At 44.1% G+C, this 16,854-nt stretch overlaps 1 protein-coding gene and 1 pseudogene across 1 annotated transcript; both read left to right on the top strand.

Moving 5' to 3' along the window:
* The first annotated feature begins 6,215 nt into the window (after window positions 1-6,215).
* LOC103165421 lies at window positions 6,216-7,298 on the top strand (annotated as a pseudogene).
* Window positions 7,299-14,771: 7,473 nt separating this feature from the next.
* ORNANAV1R3154 (vomeronasal 1 receptor ornAnaV1R3154) lies at window positions 14,772-15,701 on the top strand. Its single transcript, NM_001253546.2, has one exon. It carries the CDS (start codon window positions 14,772-14,774, stop codon window positions 15,699-15,701), a length of 930 nt encoding a protein of 309 aa, NP_001240475.2.
* Window positions 15,702-16,854: the final 1,153 nt, after the last annotated feature.

Genomic DNA, 16,854 nt, shown 5'->3' with positions numbered 1-16,854 from the left:
TGCGTTAAACCCAGTTATGCATTACCCACTTATGGTTACTTGTACATGGTGAGGCAGCTAGCTCCCCCCTGGGGAGGCACCCATTTAGACATCAAATTCATTTAAACGTTACATACCCACGGTGAAGTATCTGGCTTCCAACCCCACGAGCTTTCAGCAGGACGGGACACTCACCCATCTCACAGCTCCTCACTCGGTGCAGGCAGAGCGGCCTTCTCACACTCTGGACGGAGGCGACCTGCAGCCTGCTGCTGCGAGTTCCATTCCTCTGCACAGAAGGTTAGAGGCGGCAGGTATTTATCCCCTGTGCCCTTAGGCCATTCCAGCTTCCGGCTTCAGTTTATCCAATCTCTGCCCTCCCCACTCTTCCATTCCTAATTTGATTGGCATGGGGGCGAGGGGCACCTTCTGTATTCCCAGCTTGGGCTGTCAATCTGGCAGTTTTGGTTTTGGGGTCGGTGTCCCACCCTGACTTCCAAGTTCCGCCTGCTGGCTCAGGAGGTCACGAGATAGCATTTGACCTTGAGATGGTCGGTACCCCAGGGTCACCTTGGGACAACCCCTCAGCCATTTTGGTATAGAAAATCTTGGGATGATATCATAGAGATTCACTTGGCAAGATAAATATCCATCACCTTACCCCCTCCAACCTCACCTCCCTTCTCTCCGTCTACAGCCCACCCTGCACACTCCACTCTTCTGCCACTAATCTCCTCACTGTGCCTTGTTCTCACTTATCCCGCCGTCAACCCCAGCCCACATCCTACCTCTGACCTGGAATGTTCTCCCTCCTCACATCCACCAAACTAGCTCTCTTCCCCTCTTCAAAGCCCTACTGAGAGCTCACTTCCTGCAGGAGGGAGCTCACTTCCTGCAGGAAGCCATCCCAGGTTGAGGCCTCCCTATATCTGTTGCCAAATTGTACATTCCAAGTGATTAGTACAGTGCTCTGCACATGGTAAGTGTTCAATAAATACTACTGAATGAATGAATTGCCCCTACTCCCTCCCTCTACTCTACCCCTTCCTCTCCCCACAGCACTTGTATATATCTGTACATAATTTTTACTCTATTTTATTAATGATGTGTATATATCTATGATTTTATTTATCGATTTTGATGGTATTGATGCCTGTTGACTTGTTTTGTTTGTCTCCCCCTTCCAGAATGTGAGCCTATTTTTGGAGAGGGATTGTCTCTGTCTGTTGCCTGATTTGTACTTTCCAAGCACTTAGTACAGTGCTCTGTAAACAGTAAGCACTCAATAAATATGATTGAATGAATAATATTCTCCTTGTTGGATTCCAGAATTCAAGATTCTAGAGGAGGGGAAAAAATGTATAGATTTGCAGGAGTCCTAGCCTGGCATCCATAGGTACAGAGAGAAGAATTCAGAGAAGGTAAATTTATCTCTCTGTCCTGCAACCATGTTCCCTGAGGGAATTGGCTACAATGAAATGGGTCTGGAAGAGACCAGTCCATGTTTCCTTGCAGTCATCCCCTAAGGGCTTGGGAGTCAGAGGTCATGTGTTCAAATCCCAGCTCTGCCACTTGTCTGCTGTGTGACCCTGGGCAAGTCACTTCACTTCTCTGGGCCTCAGTTACTTCATCTGTAAAATGGGGATTGAGACTATGAGCCCCATATGGGACAGGGACTGTGTCCAACCCAATTTGCTTGTATCCACTCCAGTGCTTAGTGTGACTGGCACATAGTAAGCATTTATCAAATACCATAATTATTATTATTGTAATTATTGTTACAATATAACAATAAGCAGACACATTCCCTGCCCACAACAAGCTTACAGTCTAGAGAATTGTTGTTTTGCAGATTATTCCTATTGGAGAGTTGCTGATAATTATGGGACATCTGTAGCTGTTCAGGCAACTGAAAATCTGAGGTGTGGAGGGCCATATTAACTAATGTTTGGGCACAGGGATGGACGGTCTAGTGAGACCCCCTTCTCATGATCCTTGCTTCAGCTGATGTCATTTACAGTGCTGCATGATGATTTCATTACACCACTGCATTACAGTCACAGTGGCAGTTGAGAAGGAAGAGAACTATGACAGTTGAGTTGGGCAGTCTTCGTAGTCCTCTCCTCCCTGTTCTCTTCACATTCACCCTGTGGCTTGCTCTTCTTAGAGCAAGACTGCACCTCCACTCAGGCACCGTTGACTCTGCATTTTGTGTCAGCATTTTGGGTGGTGAGACTGGAGTAGAGAAGACGGTGGGAAAACCTACCCTCAGCCAGTCCTCTCAGCTATGGCCAGGGGCCAAACTGCCTTTGGTCTTGGGGAGAGTCCTCAGGGGGGAGCAAGAGTCAGGTGGATCCCTGCCCTGACCATGTGGCATTTCCCGACACACATCTCCCCCGTCATTCTCCATTCTTTGCCCTTTGGCTTGCTCTTCCACATTCTTTCATTCATTTATTCAATCGTATTTATTGAGCACTTACTGTGTGCAGAGCACTGTACTAAATGTTTGAAAAGTACAATTCAGTAATAAAGAGAAACAATCCCTACCCACACTGGGGCTTACAGTCGAGAAGGGGGAAGACAGCATCTAAACAAGTAAACAGCCATCAGTATAAATAAATAGAATTATAGATATATACACATCGAAACACGTAAACAGGCATGAATAGAAATGAATAGAATTATAGATATATCCACATATACATAAGTGCTGTGGAGCAGGGAAGGGGGAACAGCAAAGAGTGCGAGTTCAGGTGATGTTGAGGGGAAGGGGGCTTAGTCTGGGAAGGCCTCTTGGAGGACATGAGCCTTCAGTAGGGTTTTGAACTGGGGCAGAGTGATTGTTTGGCAGGTTTGAGGTGGGAGGGCATTCAGGCCAGGGGTAGGATGTGCGCCAGGGGTCAATGGTAGGACAGGCAAGAACGAGGCACAATAAGAAGGTTAGCACTAGAGCAGCGGAGTGTGTGAGCTGGTATGTAGAAGGAGAGAAGGGAAGTGAGGTAAGAGGGGACAAGGTGATGGAGAGCTTTGAAGCCAATAGTGAGGAGTTTTTGCTTGATACGAAGGTTGATAGGAAACCACTGGAGGGTGAAGGATGGAGCAGAGCAGAAGGATAGGAGGGAGTAGGGGGAAAGGGGAGGGGAGAAGAGGCAGACTCCTACTCCCTACTCACCCTACTCCCTCCCCCTGCTTCTTCCTATCCTTCTGCACACACACACGTCCAGAATATTTATGTAGAATGTGAATTTGGTTATGGAGTGGGAAGATGGGGGAGAAGGTGGGGTGGTGGGGAGTCTCCCTGCCGGTGCCAGTCATCCAGACACCCCAGTGAATACACACTGACATGCACCTCCACTGGCATGCAGAGATATTTGACTTTCCATTTCACGTAATTTCCAAACTTCTTATTAATTCCAAACTCTTTTCCTCTCTCTCTCCATTGTCTCCAGGTGTAGATGGTCATAGATTATTTCCCCTAAATAATACCTTGAATTTATAGACCATTTTAATAGTTTCATATAGGGAGGAAGCCTGAATTAGAGGAAAGTACACAGGACTAGAAGTCAGAAGCTTTAGCTTATAAACCCAGTTATATTACTAGCCTTTAGTATGACCTTGGTCAAGTTGCTTAATTATTCTGGGCCTCAGTAGACTTAAGTAGTAGTAACATTTATTGAACATCCACTGGATACAATTGCACATGCTAAGCACTTGGGAAGTTCAAAACACACAAAAGATAAGTTCTCTGTCTACAGAAAGTGTACACTAATGGAAAAGACCGACAAAATGGTATTTGCAGAGGGGTTAAGATAAACAGTTGAATAATCACGCATACTGAAGTGCTGAGGATGGCTATAGGTAAGTTCATAAATGCCGATAGTAATCGTATTTGTTAAATCCTTACTACATAGGAAACACCTTATTAAGCACTAAGATAGGTACAAGATAATCAGGTTTGACAGACTTCAAGCCTCATGTGGGACAGGGACGAAGTGGGAGGAAGAACAGGGATTGAATTCCCATTTTAGAGATAAGGAAACTGAGGAACAGAGAAGTTAAGTGATTTGTCCAAGGCCACATAGCAGGCTAGTGACAAAGCTGGGATTAGAACCCAGGTCCTCTGACTCTAAGGCCTCTGCTCTTTCTATTAGGCCACATTACTTCCCTAAGTACTGGAGATGACTGATAGATTTGTATGATCGGGAGGCTGGAAGAGGAAAGCTTTCAGAAAGGCTGTGAGAAAGGAGAACTGTGGTCAATCATAGCAGAAAGGCCATGACAAACTAGGGGAGCATTGCGAGTGAGGGGATAAAGGAGGAGGGTCTAGAAGTGAGCAGGGAATCACCAACTCTGTTATAGGGTACTCTCCGAAGCTCTCAGTACAGTGTATTGAACAAACAATAAGCATTCGATAAATACCAGTGATTGATGGAAGTCCATCAAAAAGATTGGAATGCAGGTTGGAAATAGTGGGTGAAGAAGAAATATGTTAGGTGAGATGAGTTGATGGAAAGCTTTAAAACCAATTGTGAGGAGTCTGCTTTTGATATGGTGGCACATAGGAACCCAGTAGTGGATTTTATGGAGCAGAGAATTTTGAATCAAGCAGTGATGATGATGATGGTATTTGTTAAGTGCTTACTATGTGCCAGGCACTATATTAAGTGCTGGAGTGGATACAAGCAAATTGGGTTGGTCATAGACCCCATCCTACATGGGGCTCACAGTATCAATCTCCATTTTACAGATGAGAGAATTGAGGCCCAGAGAAATGAAGTGACTAGCTCAAGGTTACATAGCAGACAAGTGGCAGAGCTGGGATTTGAATACATGACCTTCTGATTCCCAGGCCCATGTTCAATCCATTACGCCATGCCGCTTCAGAAAATCTCATCCTCTAGACTGTTGTGGCCAGGGAACATGTCTAACAACTCTGTTGTATTTTTTTAATGGTAACTGTTAATCCTTTACTATGTGCCAAGCATTGTACTAAATGCTGGGTTAGATACAAGATTATCAGGATGGGTCACGTCCCAAGCAGCGTAGCTTAGAAAGAGCAAGGGCTTGGGAGTCAGAGAAATCTGGGTTCTAATCCAGGCTCTGCCACTTGTCTGCTGTATGACCTCGGGCAAGCCACTTAACTTCTCTGTGACTCAGTTAACTCATCTGTAAAATGGGGATTGAGACTGTGAGCCCCTTGTGAGACAACCTGATTATCTTGCATCTACCTCAGCAGTTAGAACAGTGCTTGGCACTTAGTAAGTGCTTAACAAATGCCATCATATGGGGCTCACAGTATTAATCCCCATTTTACAATAAGTAATAAGTATGGCACTCATTAAGCATTTGCTATGTGCCAAGCACCGTTCTAAGCACTAGGGTAGATACTCTCTTGGTGAACTCATTTGCTCCCATGGCTTCAACTATCATCTCTATGCAGATGACATCCAAATCTACATCTCCTTCCCTGTTCTCTCCCCCTCCTTCCAGGCTCATATCTCCTGCTGCCTTCAGAACATCTCCACCTGGATGTCCGCCCGCCACCTAAAACTCAACATGTCCAAGATGGAGCTCCTTATCTTCTCTCCCAAACCTTGTCCTCTCCCTGACTTTCCCATCACTGTGGGTGGTACTACCATCCTTCCCATCTCCCATCTCATCTTCCTTCTTTAGGAGGGAAGATGAAAAGTTGGATTTTAGACATGTTGAGTGTGAGGAGCTTTTGTAACACACATGTGAAGATGTCTTGGAGAGAAGAGGTGATGTGGAGGTGAAGATTAGCTGAGATTTCAGGGCTGCATAGGTAGACTTGGGAATCATCTGCATAGAGGTGGTAGTTGAAGCCATGTGAGCAGAGCATTCCACTAGATAGTCTATGAGGAATGGGCCCATAATAGCAGCCTTACTTTGCACCTTCAGTTATGGGGTCTCCTCATCTGTAAATGCTGCATAATACACTTGCTCTCTTACCTCTTGGATTAGGAGCCCCTTATGGGATGCCGATAAGGTCTCCCAGAGGAATCAATAGATGAGCCTCAGCCCTAAAACTCCAGAACCAAGAACCTGCTCAGAGGAACTGATTAAAATGCCAGTGGACTATGCAATGGTACTCTCGTTTTCCAGTCTGCCAGTCATATTTCCACATTAGAGATGTGGCAGGCCTGGCTCGGCTGGGCTAGGAGGTAGGTAGTGGGGTGATGGAGCTATAAGCAGGATGGAGGAACCAGTGCTATATAATGGAGATCATGCAGCTTAAAAAATTAGATGAAAGTTTGACCAAGTAACCAGAAGAAGTGTTTGATGTTCTGGAGAAACTAGGAGAAAGGTGTTATGGCAGTGTGTTCAAAGCTATTCATAAAGAAATGGTCAAATTGTAGCCATCAAGAAAGGTTCTATGGAGTCTGACCTACAAGAGATTATCAAAGAAATCTCCATAATGCAACAATGTGACAGCCCTCATGTGATCAAGTACTATGGCAGCATAGAGTAATATGGTGTTGGCTGTCTGTTAGATATCATCTGATTATAAAATCAAATTCTGACAGAAGATGAAGTAGCTGCAATACTACAGTCAACCCTTAAAGGACTGGAATATCTATATTTTATGAGAAAAATGCATCACAATACCAAGGCTGGAAACATCTTGTTAAATCCTGAAGGACATGAAAAGCTCTCCAACTCTGGGGAAGCTGGCCTGCTCACCAATACAATGGCAAAACAAAACAGAAATACTTGAGAAAATTAGGTTCGACTGTATGTCAGACATCTGGTCACTGGGAATTACTGACTTAGATATGAGTGAAGGAAAGCCCCCATATGCTGATATACATCTGATGAGGGCAGCTTTCATGATTCCTACAAACCCTCCTTGCACATTCTGAAAACCAGAGGTCTGGTCAGACAACTTCACCTATTTTGTGAATCTGGGTCTTTGAAGAGCCCTGAGCAGAGAACCTGAACTACTCAACTCCTACAGCATTCATTTATCAAGAATACTAAAGGACTGTCAGTGTTTCAGATCTTGATTAATTAAGAAATGAATGTGAAACTGAAATGCCAGGAAGCCCAGCAATGTGAGTGGATGAGAATGATGAGGAAAACTCTCAGAGGATGACAAGACTGATTCAGGTATGATGGTCCAGGCAGTGGGAGATGAGTTGGACTCAGTTCACGCTGCCAGCATATTGAGTGTTAACAACCAATGCCATGATAGAGCATGGCTACACATTGCCATCCAAGCTGGGAATAATGGTGATCAACACTGAGGAAGAGGAGGAAGAAGGGATGGGACTATGAAAAGAAGGGATGAGACTCTCTGACCTGCAAAACCATCATACCCTAAGTATTTTGAACACAAGGAAAGATAAAATCAGATCAACATCTTTGGAAAAAATATACGTGGCCCAATTAAGAATACCACAGATTGGAAAAGGTAAGGGTAAGGACCACGAATTTATGAAGAGTTGAAGTGTGGACCAACTCCCGGGGAAGTCCTCTACCCACAACTCCCAGTTGGAACAGGATATTAAAGAGATCTGCCAGAAGTATCAGTCCAAGCACCAGCTCAACTTGGATGCCACTGAAACCAAGAAGTGACAGCACCAGAACTTCTGGTGACTTCTGGCTAAAAGTGGACTAAGCTTCCTTTCCTCCCGGACTGACAACTTGTGGATATCGGCTTCATCTTGGATCTTGATTCCCACTGAAATGTGTTTGCAAAGGAAATGGACACCACATTGCTCATGGGATTTTCCACAACATCTTGATAAACTCAAGAACGGGAAGTAGTGTAGAGGTCTGATCGAGGACCAGGGCTCCATTTTGGAGCCTCACTGTGTAAAATAACTAATGTCAGCATTTTCAAACAAATACATGATTTTTAACCTGAGGAGCAGGTGAGATTAGTTCACTGATAGTTGGGAAAGTTGGGATAGTTTTCTTCAGAAGCAGCATGGTCTAGTTCAAAAGACCATGGGCCTGAGAGTCAGAGGATATGGGTTTTAATCCTAGCTTTGCCACTGCCTGCTGTGTGGCCTTGGACAAGGCATTTAACTTCTCTGTACCTCAGTTTCCTCATGGCTAAAACGGTGCTTCAATCCCTGTTCTTTCTTCTCCTTAGACTGTGAGCCCCATATGAGACAGGGACTGTATCTAACCTGATTATCTTGTACCTACCCTAGTGCTTTACATAGTCCTTGGCACAACCTAACATGTACCATCACTATCACTGGGGCATAGAGTGCAGTGATCAATTAGACATGACTGAAGCACTTTGAAAAGTGCATTTGTGGTCTTTGCCCACATTAGCCATCTTATAGAAACAGTGTGAAAACCTATATATTTCCTAATACCCAGAACAGTGTATTTTCCACTAGGCTCACCCACTGTGGAGCAGGGATTGAATTGAGTCGACTGTCTTGTATCTATCCTAACATTTGGAGTATGGTAAACACTAAGTAAATATCACAGTTTTCATGGTTATTTCTACCAAAATCTCAAGCCACTCAACTGGAAAACTGTACCCATCCAGCATTTAGAAATCAGGAATGCAGTAGAGCTAGGTTAGGGTAAGTTTTGGGAAGATCACTGTATTATGAAGCAGAATATAAAACTGCATCACTGAAACAATAGTAGGGAAGCCAGCATGTTTCTAACACTGAAGTATACCAGGGTTCCAAGATGCCACCACCATCACCATCTTCCAGATGACAATACAGACAACTGTATGAAAGAATTATCCTGGCATCTCACTGCTCTACTTTACTGAAAAGATGTTTTGTCAGAGTTCTTCAGAATCTGCTTCTGAGTATTGTTGTCAGCTTCACTGCCTGGGAATCAGAGCAGCAAAGTCATATATCAAAAACAGGAAGAGTACCAGGAATGCTTACATGTCAGAGGGACAAGCTTGCTAGCAGTCACTATCCCAGTTTGGACAAACACACAGGAAAACAAGACACTTTGATAGTTCATTTGATGTAAGAAAAGAGAAAAAGCATTTTACTCAAAGAACGGCTCATGAGGTAAAATCAGAGAGCAAATAATACATAACAAGATGACCCCAAATGATGTCAGAAACAAGAGTAGAGCAAAAGAGCATAAATTAAAACCTAGTCATAAAAAATCCAGAAAGTAACAAGATTATATAGGGAACCTGGATTGATTCCTGTCTAAAGTTTGGGAAACTAAAATTAAGTTCACAAGGTGGTGGTAACATTAAATACATAATCTCAGGATGTCTTAGCTCGTGAAATTCATTCAATAGTATTTATTGAGCGCTTACTATGTGCAGAGCACTGTACTAAGCACTTGGAATGAACAAGTCGGCAACAGATAGAGACAGTCCCTGCCGTTTGACGGGCTTACAGTCTATTACCCAAAGACTCAGGGTTTAGGATGGCCCAGAGTACTGCAGCATGGCTTAGTGGAAAGAGCATGGGCTTTGGAGTCAGAGGTTCTAATCCAGATCTGCCATTTGTCAGTTGTGTGACTTTGGGCAAGTCATTTAACTTCTTTGTGCCTCAGTTACCCCATTGGTAAAATGAGGATTAAGACTATGAGCCCCACGTGGGACAATGTGATAACCTTGAATCTAACCCAGTGCTTAGAATAGTGCTTGGCACATGGTGTGCACTTAACAAATACCGTCATTATTATTACTGGAATAGGAAAGACCTTGAATTGAGGTGATTGGCCTGGAAAACCCAGATGAACAGGTCAACAGATCATCAGCTTCTACTCTGAGAACCTGCTATTCAAAGCTTGCTCTAGCCATTGGACAGGGGATCCTGGGTGGAGGGTGGAGCAGGGAATGGTGAGCCTGGGGAGCAAGAAGCAATCAATTAATCAATCAATGGTATTTATTGAGCACTTCCTATGTTCAAAGCATTTTACTAAGCGCTTTGAAGAGGTAAGAGGGAGCTGGAATTGTGCTGACCTGGCATGCTGAGTTTAGATGCAGGTCCTGCAGCCAGGCCTAGAGCAACCTCATCCCTGGGACCACTTATCATTCAGTGTGAAAACTTTCAAAATGTTTACACTGATTTATGTAGTGGAATGGGTTTATACCACTGGATATCAGGCCCTGTAGTAAGCACTTGAGAATGTACATAAAAAGTATGAGAGATAGTCTGTGCCCAGGAGGAGTTTACACTTCAGCTTAAACAACTGAAAATTGGAGCAAGGAGTGGAAGAACAGAATTTTATACTATTTTTGGCTGGAAACAAAAGAGAAAATGTTGCTGATTTCTAGGCCATGACAAAGGGAGCACTGTGAAAACTCAGCTCTAGACTGTGAGCAAGATTGGGCTGACTGTAACCTCTGGGGCATTCATCCATGATTCATGATGTCATTTTGGTGCATTGTCATGGCTCCTATATCTGCAAAAAGGAAGGCTTGCAAGGTGGGGGCATGTGATGAGTTGAAGGAATATGTTCTTGTCATTGACAGTCCCCTGCCCCAGTTTTGCTGTGGTTGAGGGAGGGCATCCCACCACTAGGTCAGCCTGGCTACCCAGTTTGTCTTCCTTCATATTGCCCTCATGTTGGAGAGGTGAGAAGGGGCTGGCATTTGTCTGTAACACAACAGTCTTCACCATCAGTTATGAACCTTATGGAATGATCGTACCCAAAAATCCATTTGTTGTTTCAACTTCAGAGAGGGATAGCCAATCAAACAACAACTGTCAAGGTCATATTTGTCAATCATTCTTTTTCAGCTCTACTAAGTAGCTTTAATTTTTTTTATTTTAAAATTGTTTTCAGGGCCTGCAAGTTGTGGGCATGATGCAGCTTTGTGTTTATAGGGGCTTCTCTGGCAGGTAATTAGCACTGCAGCCCAGTGGGGAGAGGCTCGAGCATGTCTACTCTTAGATTGTTAGGCAGCAGGGATTGGGGACTGGGAATGTACAGAGATGTCTCAGTCAGAGTGTCACAGGAGATTAATGCTCAGTGAGCCTTTCATTCATATTCTCACCTACACAGAAACATGCACACAAATCACCACCCAAGGGAAAGAAGAGGTGAGAAAAGCAGCTGATAAATGGTTCCTCAGTCCTGGTGTGCCAGAGATTGGCTTTACTGCTTTCTTGACTGTCAGAGGTCATGGCCACAGGTGAGTGGGACAAAGCCCTCTCTCTATATCAGTGCGTCTCAGAGCTGGGAGTCTGAAAAGGGAATATTCAGGATCTGGGGACTGGCTTTGGGGTGAGGTTGGAAATTGCTTGACACAAATAGCGGAAGTTAAACAGAGGACTGTGTCTGTAAATTATGAGATGGCTTGGAGGAGTCCAGGTGGACAGGGTTCCTGGGATGAAATGGGATTTTGTGTGTAGATGTACATGCTCCAATACTGCGCTCAATCAATTAATCAATCACACTGACAGAACACCTACTCTGTGCAGAGCACTGAATTTAAGACTTGGGAGGGCATAATTAATTAAGACACAATCCTTAGCCTAAGGAGTTTACAATCTAGTGGGGGAAATATATGCTGAAATTAAGTAAAAGTAGGATAAGCAACAGACAAGAACATAGAGGGTGAAGACTCAAGTGCGTAGGGGACTTGGAAGTGTTGAAAAGACGGTAGAGAGGGGAAAATGGAGAGATGAGAAATCAATCAGGGAAGATTAGCTAGAAGAGATGTGATTAAAAAGACAGATATTCATGTAAATAAATAAATAAATAAATAAATAAATAAATAAATAAATAAATAAATAAATAAAATATGGAAGCACCATGGTGTGAAAGCAGCATGATGTAGGGGACAGTACACAAGCCTGGGAGTCAGGACATCATCAGTTCTAATCCCAACTCTGCCACTTGTCTGTTGTGTGACCTTGGGCAAGTCACTTCAGTTTTCTGGGCCTCAGTTACCTCATCTGTAAATCGGGAGTTGAGACTGTGAGTCCTACATGGGACAGGGACTGTGTCCAACCCAATTTGCTTGTATCCATTCCAGCACTTGGTACAGTGCCTGGTACATAGTAGGTGCTTAATAAATACCATAGTTATTATTATTATTAAATGGAAGTTGTAAGGGGGGAGGGGGTTATTAAGAGAGGAAATCATGGTGAAGCAGAAGGAAGTGAGAAAAGAGGAAATGAAGGCTTAGTCAGGGAAGGCCTCCTGAAGAAGATGTGCCTTCAATAAGCCTTTGAAGGTGGGGAGAGTAATTGTCAGAAAAGGGAGAGGGTTTCAGGCCAGAATCAAAATGAGTGCAAGAGATTGGTGGTAAGATAGATGAGATTGAAGTACAGTGAGTAGGTTGGCATTAAAGGAGCAAAGTGTGCAAACTGAATTGTAGTAGAAGAGTAGCAAAGTGAAGTAGGATGGGGCAAGGTGATTGAGTGCTTTAAAGGTGATGGTAAGGAGTTTTTGTTTGATGCAGAGGTGGATGGTCAATTACAGGAGATTTTTGAAGAGTGGGGAAATATGGACTGAATGTTATTGTAGAAATATGATTGGGGCAGCAGAGTGAAGTTTAGACTGCAGTGGGGAGAGACAGGAGGCAGGGAGGTCAGCAAGGACACTGATAGAGTAATCAAGGATAAGTACTTGGAAGGATGTGATAGCAGTGTCGATGGAGAGGAAAGGACAGATTTTAGCTATGTTGTGAAGTTTGAACCGACAGGATTTAGTTATATATTGAATATAATAATAGTAATAATGATGATGGTATTTGTTAGGCACTTACTATGTGCCAAACACTGCTCCAAGCTCTAGGGTAGGTACAAGGTTGTCCCAGGTTGGGTTCACAGTCTTAATCCCCATTTTACAGATGAGGTAACTGAGGCACAGAGAAGTTAAGTGATTTGCCCAAGGTCACACAGTAGAAACGTGGCAGAGATGGGATTAGAACCCAAGTCATCTTACTCCCAAGCCCGTGCTTTTGCCCCTAGGTCATGCTGCTTCTATTATGTGTATTGATTGAGAGAGAATAGTGAGTGATAAGACCAAGGCTATGGATTTGTGAGACAGGAAGGATGGCGGTGCTGCCTATAGTGATGGGAAAGTCAGAGGGAGGATAGGACTTGGGTGGAAAGATAAGGAGTTCTTTTTCAGATATGCTAAGTTTGAGGTGAAGTCAGGACATCCAAGTAGAGATGTCTTGAAGGCAGGAAGGAAAAGCAGGACTGCAGAGAGGGAGAGAGATCAGGGCTGGAGATGTAAATTTGGAAATCAGCTGCATAGAGGTGACAGTTGAAGCCATGGGAGCAAATGAGTTCACCAAGGGAGTTGGTGTAGATGGAGATTAGAAGGGAACCCAGAACTGAACCTTGAGGGACACCTACGGTTAGGGGGTGTGAGACAGAGAAGGAGTCCAGGAAAGAGACTGAGAATGAGCAGCCAGAGCGATAGGAGGAGAACCAGAGGGGACAGTGTCAGTGAAGCCGAGGTTGGATAATGTTTCCAAGAGACGGGGTGATTGGCAGTGTTGAAGGCTGCTAAGAGGTCAAGGAGGATTAGGGTGGAGTAGAGGACCTTGGATTTGGCAAGAAGGTGACCTTTGAGAAGGCAGCTTCTGTGGAGTGAAGAGGATGAAGGGGCACAAGTATTTTGATATGGTCCAAAGGGATGGAGTCAGATGTGCAGGTGGTGGGGGTGTATTTTGAAAGGTGGAAGGCATAGGCAGTGCTGTTTGGATTGTTCCAGACTCTGAGCAAAGAGGACATCTTGGGAAAATAGGGTGAAAATGGTCTCAAACCTGAACTGAAAATCTGCATAAAACAACTTTTTTTTTTCTGAAATACATATATACATATATTTTTAGTAGAAAACAGTCTTTTCCCTTTAGTTCTTCCAAAGCAAAACCTTTCACTGCCCTAGGATTCCCTGATAGTCTTTCCAAAATAAAATTTAAGAGGCTTATGACACTGATCTCATCGCTGGGAAGAGGAGTCCAGATCATTACAGCATCTGTCAAACATCCATAGGCCCTTAAGCAGACAATGTACTGAGCAGAGAGACCTTGGCACAGCAGCCTCAGTGGCTCCTCTGCCATGGCTGAGTGCCCAGGGAGAGACATCACCCAGCCTCCCCACTGTAAGGGTAGCCCTGATAGGTCCCACAGAAGTGAGATAACAGAAAACCTTCAATAACTTGTACTTATTGAGGGTCCTCTGAGTGCAAACCATTGTGCTAAGCACTTGGAAGAGTACAACAGAAACGAGGGAGAGAGGCAGCAGGACAGCACACTTTCAAAACATTTAGAATGATCAGAAACCTGTGATTACTGGGTTCCAGAACAGTGAGGAACCTGAAAATGGGTAATGATCATCAGGTTGCATGATATTTGGTGTTGTCATTGCTTTTTATGTTGTTTTAGTTGCTTCTATTATTTTATTTTTTCTTATATGTTTCGTGCCAACTCCTCTCCCTACACTTATTCTTAAACTGAGGACTCTTTAAATAAATAGGGCTATATGTCAATTATCAACCTTGATTTTTGCTCTAGTATTTAGGGTAGTGCTCTGCACCCAGTAGCAACTTGGAGACACTATTGAATGATTGACAAGACAAATGAGGCATCCTGATACTATGTAGCCTCCATTGTCTGGTCTGACACTAATGCCCTCTGATCATCCTTGTGGAAATGAGATAAAAGGATAGTGATTTTGACAGAAACATTAAGAAATAAATGCAATTTTTTCATTCTTTTTGAGCACACTGTCAAGTTGGTGTGGCACAGGTATATGTTCTAAGACCTAATAAAAGCCAGTGTTCTCTCTCTCTTTTTCTCTCTCTTTCTTTTTCTCTCTACAGATTGGTCTGGTTCTGCTTGAGATTTTGTGTGAATGGATACAAGTGACATATCTTTTGGGATCGTGTTTCTGTTACAGATCAGTGCTGGGCTCTCAGTGAATGCATACCTCCTCCTGTTTTACACCCGCCTGGTCTCCACCAGCCACAAGCTCAGCACCTCAGACTTCATTAATGCCCAACTGACCTTATCCAACACCATGATCCTTCTCACTGGGGGAATACCAGATACCCTGTCAGCTTGGGGGTTGAGAAATCTCCTGGATGATATTGGGTGTAAAATCCTCATTTACTTTTACCGAGTGGCCCGGGGACTTTCTATCTGCACCACTTGCCTCCTGAGTGTCTTCCAGGCCATCACCATCAGCCCCGGTACTTTTTGGTGGGCCAGGATCAAAGCTAAGTTATCAACATGTGTCATCCATTCCTGCATTCTCTTCTGGATCTTCAATCTGATCATATATATTAGTGCACTGATGTATGTGACAGGCCCCCGGAACAGTACTAGTGTTAAGATCACAATGGACCTTAAATATTGCACAGTTGTCCCCGTCAGTACAGAAACCACCCTGATAAAAGCTGTTGGATTGTCTGCCTGGGATCTGCTATTTGTGGGGCTCATGAGTGGGGCTAGCAGTTATCTGGTGTTTGTCCTGTGCCGACACCACAAACGAGTCCAGCATCTTCATGGACCGAGTCAGTTCCCCAAGACAATGCCTGAGGTCAGAGCAGGCAAGAGGGTCATTGCTCTGGTGATTCTCTATCTTGTCCTTTATGGGCGGCAGTCAATCATGTTCAGTGTTTTACTAAGCAAGAGGGAAAATTCTTCTCAGCTGGTGAATAGTCATGTGGTGTTTTCACTCACCTTCTCAGTTCTTAGTCCTTTCTTGATCATTCATAGTGACAGGAGAATGAGACCATTTTGGAAAAGGGAAGCTTCTATTCCCAACACAAATCCCTCATAGAGTTCTAGGGAAGCTCTCTCCCTCAGTTCCCCCTGGAAGACCGGTGTGAGAGTAACAGATATTCTCAGGCCTGGGACTGTTGCATATGATCAAAGGTTCGCTTTACCTAGGGCTAGGTCTTCCCTGACACTGGGAGTGACAGTGCAGCTACTGCTCCTCAGTGATCCACTCTCTTCTCAGGGCATCCACTGAAAAGGCTTAGCTCTGGATTTAAACTTCTAGTCTAAGATCCAGCCCCTTTGGTGGAAATTGCCATATTTATCAGGTGAAAGGCTCTCTGGGAAACAAGGTGAAGCAATGTGGTCTAATGGAAAGAACAGAGACCTGGGAGTCAGAGGACCTGGGTTCTACTACCAGATCTGCCACTTCTGTGGTGTGTGACCTTGGACAAGTCACGTAACTTCTCTGTGCCTCATTTCTCCTGTTCCCTCTCCTAATTAGACTGTGAACCCCATACAGGACAGGGACAATATCCAATCGAATTCACTTGTACCTACCCCAGTGCTTAGAGCTGTGTTTGACACCAAGTAAGTGCTTAACGAATACCATAAAGGAAACAAAAGTAAGGATCTATGGTGGGGCAAGGTGGGGGATGAAGGTTGGGGCCCACTAGACCAAATGGGAAGGGATAGGGGTGAGGTCTGTATCCCTGAAACCCGTGCATTCTTAGAGCCTGGACAGGAACATCACTTTCTGAACAACTTCAGGTGGAGCATTGTGCTGTCCTATAACAGTCAGTCAGTCAATCATATTTTTTGAGCACTTACTGTTCATTCATTCTTTTAATCATATTTATTGAGTGCTTACTGTGTGCAGAGCTGGGGAGAGTACAATATAGCAATACACAGACAATCCCTGCCCACAACAAGCTTACAGTCTAGAGGGGAAGACAGACATTAATATAGATAAATAAATTACAGGTACGTATATAAGTACTGTGGGGCTGGGCAGGGGGATGAATAAAGGGAATAATTCAGGATGACACAGAAGAAGGTGGGAGCAGAGGAAAGGAGGGCATTATTAAGGATGGCCTCTTGGAGCAGATGTGCCTTCAATAACGCTTTGAATAAGAGGAGCATTATTGTCTGTCAGATTTGAGGAGGGAAGGTGTTCCAGGCCAAAAGCAGGACTTGGGTGAGTTCAAGCAGTGAGA

This window comes from Ornithorhynchus anatinus, unplaced genomic scaffold (assembly GCF_004115215.2).
Source record: "Ornithorhynchus anatinus isolate Pmale09 unplaced genomic scaffold, mOrnAna1.pri.v4 scaffold_80_arrow_ctg1, whole genome shotgun sequence".
Classification (NCBI taxonomy): Eukaryota; Metazoa; Chordata; class Mammalia; order Monotremata; family Ornithorhynchidae; genus Ornithorhynchus; species Ornithorhynchus anatinus.
The sequence above is the reverse complement of the archived record's forward strand: the minus strand, read 5'-3'. Positions and strand labels throughout refer to the sequence as shown.